The sequence below is a fragment of the Phyllobates terribilis genome, unplaced genomic scaffold (assembly GCF_046119375.1).
Source record: "Phyllobates terribilis strain yellow unplaced genomic scaffold, ASM4611937v1 Scaffold_12__6_contigs__length_324123572, whole genome shotgun sequence".
NCBI classification, from domain to species: domain Eukaryota; kingdom Metazoa; phylum Chordata; class Amphibia; order Anura; family Dendrobatidae; genus Phyllobates; species Phyllobates terribilis.
In genome coordinates, this window is record NW_027362772.1 from 307,080,511 (window position 1) to 307,095,534 (window position 15,024).

Sequence of the window (15,024 nt, forward strand, 5' to 3'; positions counted from 1 at the left end):
GGGTATTGTCAAGAGGAAGATGAGACCCCAGACCCAACAATGCAGACGAGCTGAAGGCTGCTATCAAAGCCACCTGGGCTTCCATAACCCCTCAGCAGCCACAGGCTGATCGCCTCCATGCCACAGGCTGATCCCTCCATGCCACATTGCCGCATTGATGCACAAGGAGCCGACCAAGTATTGAGGCATTTACTGAACAGACATTTCGGATTTTAAAAACATTTTTCACGCTGTTGCTATAAAGTATTCTAATTTACTGAGATAATGACTTTTGTGTTCTCATTGGCTGTAAGCCATAATCAACATAAACAGAAATAAACACGTGAAATAGATCCCTCTGTGTGTAATGACTCTATATAATAGATCCCTCTGTGTGTAATGACTCTATATAATAGATCCCTCTGTGTGTAATGACTCTATATAATAGATCCCTCTGCGTGTAACTACTCTATATAATAGATCCCTCTGTGTGTAATGACTATATAATAGATCCCTCTGCGTGTAATGACTCTATAATATATGAGTTTCACTTTTTGTATTGAAGAACTGAAATAAATTAACTTTTTGATGATATTCTAATTTAGTGAGATGCGCCTGTATGTTTTTTTATCATCTGTGTCCATGTACCTGGATTGCTCGTTGTTTGCTGTGAAGCCGCTTTCCCTCCCTTCTACATAAAGGAGGCTGTGCAACACTTCGATCAAATCTGTGAGGATCCGGGACTCCTCTCCCCAAGCTACTTCCCAGAATGCACTGCACCAGAACAAGCTGGGACTAATAAATCTTCCAGATCAGCACAGTGCCATACATTGTGCAGTGGCCATTCTCGGTACTGCAGCTCGGATCACATTCACTTCAATAGCTGCAGTACCAGGAATGGCCACTACTCATTGCATGGCACTGTGCTGGCTCTTTACACTGCACACATCCAGCTGGAGCCACGAACAGCTAATTGGTGCAGGTCCTGGGGTCTGATATTGATGACCCGTACTAAGGATAAACCACCAGTGTTTTAAGTTGTGGACAACCCCCTTTATGTTCAGCTTGGATGCTTGCATCCTGCAGGCTTCAGAGCCGAAATCTTAAAAGTAGTCCCCGCTTGTTCTGGTGCAGTGCACGGTAATTGTCAGCCGCCACAGATGGGCTCAGTGCATGTAAAGTATTGGGGTCCATCTCCGGGGGGGCGGCTGCAGATGGTAAGGACATTTATGGCATATCCAAACCCATTCGTGAAGACACTGGACACCTCGAGGGGGGACGCTCGTCCGTTTGTGGATTTGCCATAAATGCCGTGCAGCTTTATACTCCCCAGTTATTGACGACATAATCAGTCCAGGACGCGGCCTTGTATCCCCATCTTTAATTGACCACACTGTAAAGGCGAAACCACAAATTTCAATCATTTGGTAACGACATTCGTATTGATAAAAAGTATTCCGACTCGTCGCGGGCGGCGCGCCATCTACGGCCAAATCAAGCTCCATTCTTCTCGGCAATAGAAACAGTATAAAAATCTGGTTCACAGGCGAGGAGGGTTCTGTCAGTGCTGTGTGTTGTGAAGCTGAAGGCATCGTTATGTCCGGGACAAGCCGCGGTTATCCAGATCTTTCACCTGTTCCAAAAACACGAGAAATGGTCACATTGCATTTCCGGGCGATCAGGAGGTCTGCGCCCAACAAGACCAGCCCAGGACCCATCGCTCTATATGTATTTTATTTATTTTTTGCATGGCCCTCTCTTATAGGAAAGAGCGTCTGCTGTACTTTTCTATGCACTTAATGGGGTTTCCATTTATTTTTTCTTAAATGTATTTATTTGGGGCTAAAAACCATTTTTGCAATTGGGTTTAATCATACATTTTGCACCATTTGGCTCATACAGGCTCTTTTACTGCATATATTCAACTTTGGTCTGTGGTCATAGGACAAGAGTGAGAAGAGTTAGGAACTCCTGACTGTCCTAGCGAGCTCACTGATGTGTTCTCAGTTAACTCATTCTGCAGGAAGAACAACAGAGGCTACAGAAGGTAAACGGTGCAACATTTTTAATGCGACCCCAATTGCAATAATGATTTTTAGCCCCAAATACATGCATTTAGGCAGTGAGCCGAGGACTTCACCATCTCCCGTGGGTTGTGCGTGTTCTGTAAGGCTTACGATACGCACTTTGTATATCCTGACCAGCCAGTGCTCGGTGGTGTAGGCTTCCTCCAAGACATCCAGCTCAAAGTCTTTGTTTCCAATTTCAGCATTTCTCACGCGGTCGTAGCCGGGAGGTCGCTCTGAAAAGAAAAAAAAAAAAAAGTTCATTTTTTTTTTTTTTTAAGAAAGTTCAACTAAGTTATTTTTATAGTGAAGTCAGGAGTCCCAAGCTCTCTGCTAGAAGTCTGCATTATCCCGCAAACGTGCCGTCTCCTCTGCGGCTTTCCAATAGGCCTCGCGTTTCCAATTTTTAACAATTTTAATATCTTTACTTGCTGTCAGTGAATGGAAAGTGTTAAGACTTCTTTAATGCAGTTTATACAGCTGAAGGTCTGTTACAACGTATAAGCAGATTTATATCCTGAACACACATTTAGATATGTTATAACGCAGCTCTATGAGAAGGACGGGGTCAGGATGAGTTTTAACCGCTAGGATCAGAGATATTAAAAATATTTCACTGAAACAAAGTGTAGTGGAAAGTTGCAGAACTTTTTAGCATGTAATGATTTATCCTAGTTAGGAGCAGGCGAGCCCCGCACACATTCGGGTTAGAAGCCCTTCATGCGTCGTCTTCGCAGGCCGAGCACCATTTCTTCCCATGATACTTACTGGCTTCTGTGTAAACTTGTCCGAATCGGTAGTAGCACATCTTATACATAAGGCAATTGAGCAGAACTGGGGAGCCCTCTCGGTCCACCCTGAACTCCCCCGTGGGGGTGTAATAATCGTGCTCCTTTATGTGCTTCCCGGTATCTGTGCTGCCACCAATTCTCACCATCCAGAGGAACTTGTTAATATCTGAAAGATAAAAAGTTAAGATTTAGAAACGACAACTCCCAATATGCCCCAACAGCAGGGTGTGCTGGGAATTGTAGTGCTGAAAGTCGCTGGCGCCCAGAGAAAAGACTCACCATCTGATGAATAGCCGGTCAGGCCTCCAAATATAACGAGGACATAACTAACGTCCAGCTCCCTCATAATCTCATAGGCCTTCTCCTCGGTGGACGCCATCGCCTGGGAAGAGAAGGACAGGTCAGAAATGTTGCAGCACCCGTCCTGTATACTCTATAAAGACGTGGTGTCTTGCATCTCCAACCTGCAATGGTTGGAAAGTAACAGGATGGCGATCTCTGCACCAAGCAGACTGCAATGGCAAGAGATGCTGGGAGTTGTAGTACTGCAGCCAAACACAGGCTCATTCACACCTGCAGCCACCAGACAGCATTGTGCAATAAATTACATGGAGACGTTCCTGCGTCATAATCTATTAATGAAGATCCAGTCCGTCTTGTGACGGCGTCTTACCTGTCCCACCCTGGAGATGTGAGTGTTGTTCCAGGTGTTATTGTCCACGAGGATCGTCCTGTTGGCCATGGCCGTTATCTGGTAGCCATAATCCCACCAGGACATCACCTTGGCATCCTGGAAATAAAGAAAGGCACCATGATCTGTACCAGGGGTCTTCGTCTTTATACAGTTATAGAATAATCCGATTACTAATCTTGGAATGAGAGGAGGAAACTGATTTCTCCCTCTTCTAGCGGCGGCGGTGCCAACAAGCAGCGTTTATAATGCTACGTTATTACGCAGACGCCTCTTATCGATAAGACCAGACGTCGGGTACCGTGCCGCCTCCAGAAAAGAAAAGTCAGTCACGCACAGAACGGTCAGTAAACGATTTTGCAGAATTCTCTCCATCTCCAGATATTCCTTTCTGCATTAAGTAAACTTTCAGCAGACTTCTTATATTTTGCAGCACTTTAGTTGGCTGCATATTGCTGAGGGTCCGGGTCCTGAGACCACCCCAAATCGCTCAACAGACCCAATAAGTGCAGAGATCTGAAGATTTGGCCCTGCAGCCTGCGCTTTCTACTGCATCTGTGCTCGGCACTGTTCGCACTCGGGCAGGAGCTCTGCACGTCTCGGGGGTCTTCTGAGTGAATGTGGGAGGGTCTCAGGACTTGAACCTTAGTTAGTTTTACACCATTGGGGTTGAATAGTATTAGCCCCCATTAATATCTGTACATACAGCTACCCCAGCGTATTCTCCAGCACCAGGGTCGGGGGTACCAGGATAAGCCGAGTACTCACCTCGGGGGTGTTGTGCCTCAGCCAGTAATAAGCCTCTCTGAAATCATCGAAGATTATGCGGCTCCCGTCTCCGCCGCGGGCAGAAAGCACAATGGACGGGGAGGAATAGGCCTCGCTGGTGACCCAGGTGGAGTGGAATGTGTAAGTGACCAGGAAGAAAGCCATCACCATGATCATCCCGCTGGCGACCTGGGGACCCAAAATCAGAGCGTTAGATGGTTTTACCGGACAAGAAATCCATTGTTGCTGCAAAATGATGGGATGGACAATCTGACCTCATTTTTAATGGGGTAGGTGGAATCCTGCTGCTTCTTTGTCTTTTTATCCGGACGGCTTATGTCAAGGTTCTTCATGTATGTGGATAATACCTGAGATACCCCGATACCAGACAGGATGCACATGACGGGAGCCAAGACCAGCATCAGACGCACCTGGAAGAAGACAGACGCCGAACTCATGGAGCTAGTGATGGGACTTTATGAGCCTACAATGGCAGCCCTGCATGCCACAGGATTAGGGCTGTGTTCTCACACGGAGAGGATCAAAATCAGCAACAAAATGCATCTGTCACACACGTGGACTTTCACCATTGCAGAGGACGAACTCCATGGTGAACAGGTGAGGCTTTTCTGCAAACCACATTCTCTCTGGATAGTGCCGTAAATTGCTGCAGACTCACAGAAGGTCCGGAAGGTGTGAACACGGCTGGACTACGTACCATGACAGCAGAGAAGTACATGCTGGTGACTCCGTACATGATGATGAATATTCTGGCATCAGACAGGTTGCTGAAGCAATAGTAGAGACCAACTGGAGGACGACACAAAGGGCGGCAGTGAGAACAAGCAATCTACACAATGCTGGTGATCAAGATAAAATACTGCCTGCCCTGCTGGGAGGGAATCTGCAGCACTAAACGCCTCCTAGGACTAGTAGAGGGGATTCCAGGATTAGATCAGTGAGGGTCCGATACCCAGAAATCCTACTGGTCACCCATCTGCAGGTCTGGATGAGATCTGGAGCATCGGCCACTACAAGGTGCCCTCAGGTGCAGAAGTGAATGGGAGCCAAGCTGCAGTACTGAGAACGGCCACTACATGGCGTATGCAGATGCACTATCCCAGGTCTGTGTGCTGTGGTACATCAAATGCATCCAGCCTCAGCGAGAGCTGAAACATCCAACCAGAGGGGGCGCCAAATGCCTAACCTGTCACCTTGGAAAATCCCTTTAAGGTGTTCTTACCTGGAAAATACCTGCCCGTGTGCTCTTTGCAGGTATATTGGTGTCATAGTGGTAAGTGCTTAAGGAGTGCTACCACACTGGAGAACAGCCGTGCACTACACAGCAAGCCATGTAATGCAGCAGCCGTTGTCCACACCCTAACCCAGCTGCGATGTAGATGCTGAACCAGAGCTCGAGGGCTGGGACGTTGCGGTGTGGCACAACTAGTTCATTGTTATACAGGTCACTTTTCTAGCATGTGACATAGAAAACGCCAATTCGATATAAAATGAAGCATCACCGGACCTGGGAACATGAAGACAAGAAGCTGCAGATCAAAGTAGTAGGACGACCAGGTCGTCGGCTGATGCTCAGAAACGGACGCAATGATGGGAATGTTGTTCTTGGCATAAGAAGGATCCAGGAGGGAGTAGAAGCGGCCGGTCCACGGGGAGATTTTACCTGGGAGAAAAGGAAAAAAGTCAATGTCCGGAGTAACAGACAACGGAGGAGATTTATCAATCCTACCCTAAAGTCTGGATAAAACAAAAGAGAAGCTGCGTCACGTTTGTCACCGCCACGTGAGCGTGCCGCTCCTTGCTGGACATCATAGACTCGTGGCAGGAGATGGGTCCCAGCTCTTTACCTGTCAGCATAAGTACAGCTCCCACGGTGAGCAGGATGAAGCCCACCAAGGAGATGACGCTCCGGAAGAGGATCTCAAACTGCTGGGGGTTCAGCTTACTCCGCAGATAGTCCACAAAAGCGTGGATCTGGCACAGGCCGAACACTCCTAAGGCCGCCATGTGCTCAGAGGACAGGACCGGCTGCGTGCGACAAAGAAACACCGGAGTGACGGCGAGAACTGCTGCAAAGTAGGAAAGACTGGAGGCGACGCTGCCTCCGGGGTCATTACCTGGAATCCCACAAAGGAGATCTGCATGGACAAGATGGTGCCTAGACAATACACCGTGCAATAGGCCACGTAGATGCGATGGGAGAAGCGTCCGGTCAGCATCAAGACAAGGACATGAAGAGGGATAAGATTGATCAGAAAGACATAACCTCCCCAGGACGACACCTGCACACAAGCACAAAGGCTTAGAAGGAAAAAAACACAACACATGGAATTTGAATTTTTTTTAAAAGGGGTCGTTTTAACCGGTCAACCTTTAACATAGAAAAGTTGTCCCTTTAACAGAACGGCCAGAAATGGATTCATATTGGTATTATACTTCTAAATACCCCCCAAAAAATCAGACCATGAAAAGATCTGCTGCTGCTTTAGATGGGAATACCCCATTAAGGGCTGTGGCGTTTGCTCCGTCCTATTTCTTTCTATGGAGGGAGTCTGACGCACAGCAAAACATTATATCTGCTCGCCAATGACTTCCACCGCCAGATAAATTTACCAAATGCGAAGTGTTAAAGGGGTGATCCACATCAGGAGGTGAGGGTACAGCGGCCAGTGATCCTGGTAATCAGCAAATGTCCTGTGCTAAGGACTATCCTGGTGCACAATACCCGCACCCTCAGCAGCGACGAGAAGCCCTTTATTAAATCTTATTGACATTAAAAGCTGAGTGAATATCGGTGCAGGACGCATGTTACTGGGTCATACACTCACCATGTAAAAATAGGCAAGCGCGCACATGGCTGCCCAGTAGATGGAGCCCGTCTTCACCGCCTTGATCCACATGTAATAAGTGAGCAGCATGCAGAAGATGGCGATGCCTGATAACAGGGGAGAAGCCGGCATTACATCACATAGCAAATACACACAGGACGCGGCAACTCCACGATCAGTGCCGTTCTCCACTCACCTTCATTGTCGTACGACCCGGCCACAGAACGGGAGATGTATCCCGGGACGACTGCAATCATTGCTGCGGCTAATAGCCCAGCGCCGGCGTCCTGCGGGGGGAAAGAGGACTCCATCAGACAGATCCGGTCAGATTTATTACAAACTTCTGCGGCTTTATAATAACCCTCATGCTTTAATTATTGCATAATGAGAAAAATGTCGGCTTGCTGTCACTGACTGTAAAAAGTGCATTGTGCAAAACCAAAGGCTAAAGAACAGTCCTGATCTTTCCAGACTTAGAGCAGAATTTCAGTCCGTAGGTTTATCACAAAATTCACGTCGGTGTGAACTTGGCCGTTACAGTGTATGGGGGAGCTATCTGTCGTAACAGGCGGTGCAGCCGTGTCAGCGGGACAAGATCAGAAGACGCACAGCCTCCGATCAGAAACAAAAAAGGTTCTCAGTCACTGACAGCAAGCAGAAGCTTGGAAAACAAAGAAAATTACACAAAAGTATATTAGAAAGTTTTAGAACTTTAACACTGCCATTACTTACGTATTAAAAAAAGAAAAAAACCCTCTGAAAGGGGAGTACTTACTTTAAGCTCTTTGGTCAGGTGGTAAGTGACAATAGTGGTGAAGGAGGAGAAGAGAGGGGCGAGGAACACGCATACATTCCTGATGTCGATGGTGACGTGAAAAAAGTGCAGAATGTGGTAGAACGCGGCTGATGTGATCATCAAACCTAGGGGAGAAGAGAACATTCCTAAATGGAGCGGACGCCCACCGCGGGAGAGGCTGGGGACGTGCACACAGCAGAGTATTGCAGCACATCTGACATCCATGTGCTACATGCGGATTTCAGCGCAGATCTGTGATGAACGGACAAGCTGCAGATCGTGAACATTTCCACAGCAATTACAGCACAGAAAAGGTGCACAAAGCTTAGAGGCAACTTGTTAACAGTCCCATCCTGTGTTACACGGAGGATCCTCCACATGGACAATCTGCAACTGAAGCCATATTTGGCCCCCACGGGTCAAGATGCAGCTTTGTTGAGGCCCAGCTTGTCTGAACCTTGCCCGGTTTGGTACATCCGGGCTAAGCATAACAGGATGGGTCTACACGGCGACTTAGGTCGCAAAAATCCAACGCGATATCTTGAGAACCAATCACATGCGATATGCCGAGATCATGCCGCCGTCTATGGCACCGCAGCCAAAGTCCCAGTGTATCCCCTGCCTAACTCAAATACTTTGTAATGTATACCTGGATAGATGGTTCCCCCAATAATTCTCCCCAGAGGGTACCAAGCTCGGTCATCAAACCAATTATGGAACTTGTAAAACCCTTCTTCTGCCAGGAACCTGGTGGTCCGATAGTTGAAATACCTAAAAGGGGTAAAAATGCAAGTCAGTCTCCCAAGTAGTGCATTTTATTTTGTGCAGCTCTGGATGTGAGTGGAGTAAGAGACCTTCCATTACTGATATATGTGCTCGCTCTATAGGAGACTGTACAGTCCCTGGTGTAAAGATTCACCTCCCAGAAGAGGATGCAATGTACCAAAACTCTGCAGGGCCCTGGTGATCCGTGGCCATCGGACCAAAGCCCCACGTACCTCATCCTCATCCCGCAATGCTGATGTCCCGCAGGGGGCAGGTGATGTCAGAAGGTAGGAGGCGGCGAGCGGGGGTCTCGTCTGGAAGCTGCACCACAGTCCCTCCAATGTTTTTGCTCAACTCTAAATGGCACAGAACTAGGAAAGGACGTGCAGAATATTGCATGCAGCTCTGGGGGTGACTAGGTCAGAGAGGTCCCTGGGTATATACATCCTATAAAATAGGGGTTCAGAAGGTCCACCCCACTATAATGAGGACGCCCCTGTGACTAGAGGCCAGAAATAAGAGGATTCTGGGTGTGGGAGAAGCATCACCATCACCACCACCACCATCATCATCATCATCTCCTCCATCCAGGTCTGCACAGTAACCAGTCGGGCCGGTCGGACTGCCTCGTGCACCGCGGTAATAAACCAGAACTTACGGATCAAACTCGTGGATGACACTTTCAAATCTCAAGACAGAGAATAACCTGGTGGAAAAAGCTGCAGGAGAGGGGGAAAAAAAAGCAAACATTACCATGGAGCGAGGAGGGTGCGGAGGAGAGGGCGGATGATGGGAGTACTCACAGAGAATGGCGGCCATGGACAGGATGAGGAGTTTGAGAAGAGTGTCCTGCTTCTCGTAGGACAGCCGCAAGAATCCTAACCGAGTCATTTTCACATGTAGGGAAGGGACACACAACACTCAAACACCTGGGAGAAAAAAGAAAAAAAAAAAAACAAATCTATAACCAGACGTCGGTCCCAAGTCACCCGGACTGAGTTATATCAAGGCAGCGAACAGTCCGACAGCAGCACAGAGTATTTCAGGAGATAAGTGGTCTGATCTCAGTAAGGGCAGAGCAGCTGTCTCCTTCATTCTCAGCTTTTATATAATTGCTGCACTTTGCAGAAGCTTTTATCCGGCACGGATGATAGAGGAAACTATGAGAAATCCTGACCCAGCGCATCCACCCTGGGATTCCAGACCGCTAAATGCTCCGCACACGCCAGCACGGGCGGGCGCTCCCGTCAGCGTATTGATCACCATCGGCCGGAGCAGTGTCAGCGCCCAAGTAACACCGGACACAGAGCCGCCATCAGCAGTGCCCCGACTGCCAGAAAACACCGGCAAGGGCTCCAGAAGTAGTGACCCCCGACCTGTATGCCCCCAGCAGTGAAAAACTACAACTCCCAGCATGCACCAATCTAAGACCAACTTCTGAAAATATGTAGTCACTGAACACTGCTAGAACAACAACTCCATAATATAACCTTCATCATAATCTACAGTCACAGCCGTGGCACGGACAAGAACCGGAAGGGTGAACTGCACTGATGTCTATGGAGAAGGAAGATGTGGTGGTGCTGAACTCATAAAAGTCTCACAGAATATCACATATGTATCCAATAATCTATGCAAGATCAAACCATGTGCAAAACTAGTCACCTCCCCAGATGCTCCAGAGCTGCGCTCACTATTCTGCTGGTGCAGTCACTGTGTACATACATTACATTACTGATCCTGTTACATCCTGTATTATACTCCAGAGCTGCACTCACTATTCTGCTGGTGCAGTCACTGTGTACATACATTACTGATCCTGAGTTACATCCTGTATTATACTCCAGAGCTGCACTCACTATTCTGGTAGTGAAGTCACTTTGTACATACATTACTTATCCTGTAATGGTTTAGAGTGCCATCCCCTACAGGATACAATACATAGTGCTGCCTCCTGTACATACAGTGCCATCCCCTCACTATATTTTGTGTCCTGTATGGGATGGCACTGTATGCGCAGGAGGCAGCACTACATTGCCATCCCATACAGGACACAATACATAGTGCTGCCTCCTGCATATACAGTGCCATCCCCTACAGGACACAATATATAGTGCTGCCTCCTGCATATACAGTGCCATCCCATACAGGACACAATATATAGTGCTGCCTCCTGCATAGACAGTGCCATCCCATACAGGACACAATATCTAGTGCTGCCTACTGCATATACAGTGCCATCCCCTACAGGACACAATACATAGTGCTGCCTTCTGCATATACAGTGCCGTCCCATACAGGACACAATATATAGTGCGGCCTCCTGCATATACAGTGCCGTCCCATACAAGACGCAATATATAGTGCTGCCTCCTGCATATACAGTGCGATCCCCTACAGGACACAATATATAGTGCTGCCTCCTGCATATACAGTGCCATCCCCTACAGGACACAATATATAGTGCTGCCTCCTGCATAGACAGTGCCATCCCCTACAGGACACAATATATAGTGATGCCTCCTGCACATACAGTGCCATCCCATACAGGACACAATACATAGTGCTGCCTCCTGTACATACAGTGTCATCTCATACAGGACACAATACATAGTGCTGCCTCCTGCACGTACAGTGCCATCCCATACAGGACACAATATATAGTGCTGCCTCCTGCATATACAGTGCCATCCCATACAGGACACAATATATAGTGCTGCCTCCTGCATATACAGTGCCATCCCATACAGGACACAATATATAGTCCTGCCTCCTGCATATACAGAACAATACATAGTGCTGCCTCCTGCACATACAGTGCATTCCCATACAGGACAATATATATAGTGCTGCCTCCTGCACATACAGTGCCATCCCATACAGGACACAATACATAGTGCTGCCTCCTGCATATACAGTGCCATCCCCTACAGGCCACAATATATAGTGCTGCCTCCTGCATATACAGTGCCATCCCATACAGGCCACAATACATATTGCTGCCTCCTGCACATACAGTGCCATCCCATACAGGACACAATACATAGTGCTGCCTCCTGCATATACAGTGCCATCCCATACAGGACACAATACATAGTGCTGCCTCCTGCATATACAGTGCCATCCCATACAGGCCACAATACATAGTGCTGCCTCCTGCATATACAGTGCCATCCCATACAGGCCACAATACATAGTGCTGCCTCCTGCATATACAGTGCCATCCCATACAGGCCACAATACATAGTGCTGCCTCCTGCATATACAGTGCCATCCCCTACAGGCCACAATATATAGTGCTGCCTCCTGCATATACAGAACAATACATAGTGCTGCCTCCTGCACATACATTGCCATCCCATACAGGCCACAATACATAGTGCTGCCTCCTGCATATACAGTGCCATCCCATACAGGACACAATACATAGTGCTGCCTTCAGCACATACAGTGCCATCTCATACAGGACACAATACATAGTGCTGCCTCCTGCATATACAGTGCCATCCCATACAGGACACAATACATAGTGCTGCCTTCAGCACATACAGGACACAATATATAGTGCTGCCTCCTGCACATACAGTGCCATCTCATACAGGACACAATATATAGTGCGGTCTCCTGCATATACAGTGCCATCCCATACAGGACACAATATATAGTGCGGTCTCCTACATATACAGTGCCATCCCATACAGGACACAATATATAGTGCCGTCTCCTGCATATACAGTGCCATCCCATACAGGACACAATATATAGTGCTGTCTCCTGCATATACAGTGCCATCCCATACAGGACACAATACATAGTGCGGCCTCCTGCATATACAGTGCCATCCCATACAGGACACAATATATAGTGCGGTCTCCTGCGCATACAGTGCCATCCCATACAGGACACAATATATAGTGCTGTCTCCTGCATATACAGTGCCATCCCATACAGGACACAATATATAGTGCTGTCTCCTGCGCATACAGTGCCATCCCATACAGGACACAATATATAGTGCTGCCTCCTGCATATACAGTGCCATCCCCTACAGGACATAATATATAGTGCTGTCTCCTGCGCATACAGTGCCATCCCATACAGGACACAATATATAGTGCTGCCTCCTGCATATACAGTGCCATCCCCTACAGGACATAATATATAGTGCTGTCTCCTGCGCATACAGTGCCATCCCATACAGGACACAATATATAGTGCGGTCTCCTGCGCATACAGTGCCATCCCATACAGGACACAATATATAGTGCTGCCTCCTGCATATACAGTGCCATCCCCTACAGGACACAATATATAGTGCTGTCTCCTGCGCATACAGTGCCATCCCATACAGGACACAATATATAGTGCTGCCTCCTGCATATACAGTGCCATCCCCTACAGGACATAATATATAGTGTTGCCTCCTGCACATACAGTGCCATCCCATACAGGACACAATACATAGTGCTGCCTCCTGCACATACAGTGCCATCCCCTACAGGACACAATAGATAGTGCTAGGTCCTGCATATACAGTGCCATCCCCTACAGGGCACAATACATAGTGCTGCCTCCTGCACATACAGAACAATATTATAGTGCTGCCTCCTGCATATACAGTGCCATACCGTACAGTAAACACATATCCAGCACACGTGCGTGCAGTGCAGCCCCCCCACACAGGATGTAGCACCGTACAGTTACGTCCCGCCGCCCTCCGGCCTCCCCCTGTCCCCTCTCACCTGGCAGCGGCCGCTCCTCTCTCCTCACACTCCCCATCAAACTCCCCACACTTTCTCAACCTACCCTGACACCTACACGGACCCGCCCTCACCTCTACCCCGCCACCCGATTGGTCCGCCGCACTGTTACATCTATTCGCATTGGAGAAAAACAAACAAGGTTGTCTGAGAGAAGCCGAAGGGGCATTTGCTGATTGGTTCCTCAATAACTGCGTCACCTTAGAAGGCGGAGCTTCCTCGTGGACTGTCACAGAGACGCGTGATAGCTAGACCATGTTAGGTTGAGGTGCGAGGAGTGACGTGTCCATTCCAGTCAGGCGCCCAAAACTATAGGGAAGCCAAAGAGGGTGCAGCGCCACCTGCCGGCGCGGAGGAGGCGCGGGACGTTTTCCAGGATAGCGCGGCACAAGGGGCTGCAGACTGCCACCTAGCGGCGGAAAGAGGTCCCTACACATCGCTATTGTTCAGATTCCACAATGGACGGAGCCTAATCCAGGGTTTGTCCACTAGGAGGCGCCAAGCAAAAGGAAATGTTTCTATAAAACTATAGAAATCTATCGTATTACATTTTGTACTGATACAAGTGACCATTTTATCTTCACATGGAAAAGGACCCAAAACCCCCAGTGTGAACAGCGCTTACAACATCTATAATGTAAGAGAAGATCTGAAATCTTCTAACTGCACCAAAATTCATCAGAGGATCCCCAGACTGAGGCCGGGGATCAAGCGGTCAAATGGTTTGCCTTCTATATCCTCGGTGTTGCATCTTATATCGCCGGCTGCAGAAGGAGTTAAAGGAGAATCTGTCAGCGAGTTCATTCTGATGACGTTTGGTGGCTTATACAGACGGTGATTGAGCCATTGAGCGAAGGTAACTGACTGATAAGAGATCACAGGTGACTCTCGCTCCCCTCACTTCCCTAGTGGGCGACAGGAAGACGACTACAGATCCCAGCAGGGACACGAGTGCGATCAGAAGACGTCACCAGCTCCGCTGTCCTCTCCCTATAGAAGTACATGGCCTAAGAGTTGTACAAAAATACTTGCAGTCTTCAGGCCCAGTGCCCACGGTGCCGGAGCCCACCGAGCCTCCTCCTGCCTGCTGACATCCCCCAGCTCCTCTTCTGACTAGTAGGACAGGCACGATGGTATGTGTACAACGACGTCGCCCCTGGGCGTACAAATCAGAAGGTGGGTTTACTGCCCTCCAGCACTATTGGTCACTGGACCGGCATCCTGCAAATATTATTGCTGAACTCCAGTATCTGTAACCGTCCCATAAAACAAGAAATCGTCCACCACAGACGCTTTAGGGGCTTGTTTGACCAGGGGTTAGGGCCACGCCCCCCCCCCTCCTCCAACAGAGGGTCCTGGACCACATGTGCCCCCCCAAAGAGGGTCCGGGACTATGCATCCCCCCCCCCCAAAAGAGGGTCACCCATATTCCTTGTACCCTGCATAATCCACAGGTAATGGGGGAGAGGTCGGAGCCACCACGCGACACCTCGGTCACATAGAAATTGTTCATTTGCTTTTTTTTTTCTTTTTGTAAATCACAAAAATGGTCAAATTCA

The 15,024-nt window shown here is 48.4% G+C and overlaps 1 protein-coding gene across 1 annotated transcript; it reads right to left on the reverse strand.

Moving 5' to 3' along the window:
• Nucleotides 1–1,345: 1,345 nt before the first annotated feature.
• STT3A (STT3 oligosaccharyltransferase complex catalytic subunit A) lies at nucleotides 1,346–13,600 on the reverse strand. The gene is made up of 18 exons (XM_073657342.1): nucleotides 13,448–13,600; nucleotides 9,509–9,634; nucleotides 9,364–9,424; nucleotides 8,590–8,711; nucleotides 7,920–8,065; nucleotides 7,341–7,431; nucleotides 7,145–7,251; nucleotides 6,434–6,598; nucleotides 6,164–6,344; nucleotides 5,824–5,979; nucleotides 5,014–5,105; nucleotides 4,571–4,726; nucleotides 4,296–4,484; nucleotides 3,510–3,626; nucleotides 3,116–3,218; nucleotides 2,814–3,002; nucleotides 2,166–2,281; nucleotides 1,346–1,612 (listed from the first exon to the last, which is right to left on the reverse strand). Exons 2-18 carry the CDS (start codon nucleotides 9,594–9,596, stop codon nucleotides 1,574–1,576), a joined length of 2,118 nt encoding a protein of 705 aa, XP_073513443.1. The 5' UTR covers nucleotides 9,597–9,634; nucleotides 13,448–13,600; the 3' UTR covers nucleotides 1,346–1,573.
• Between the last annotated feature and the right edge of the window lie 1,424 nt (nucleotides 13,601–15,024).

Excerpts from the sequence above, each read along its gene's own strand:
- STT3A (XM_073657342.1), bottom strand. The coding sequence starts at position 9,596 with ATGACTCGGTTAGGATTCTTGCGGCTGTCCTACGAGAAGCAGGACACT. Across the intron at positions 7,432-7,919 it reads ACCTGACCAAAGAGCTTAAA|GACGCCGGCGCTGGGCTATT; the intron begins GTAAGTACTCCC and ends TTCCCCCCGCAG. Across the intron at positions 7,252-7,340 it reads CGGGTCGTACGACAATGAAG|GCATCGCCATCTTCTGCATG; the intron begins GTGAGTGGAGAA and ends CCCTGTTATCAG.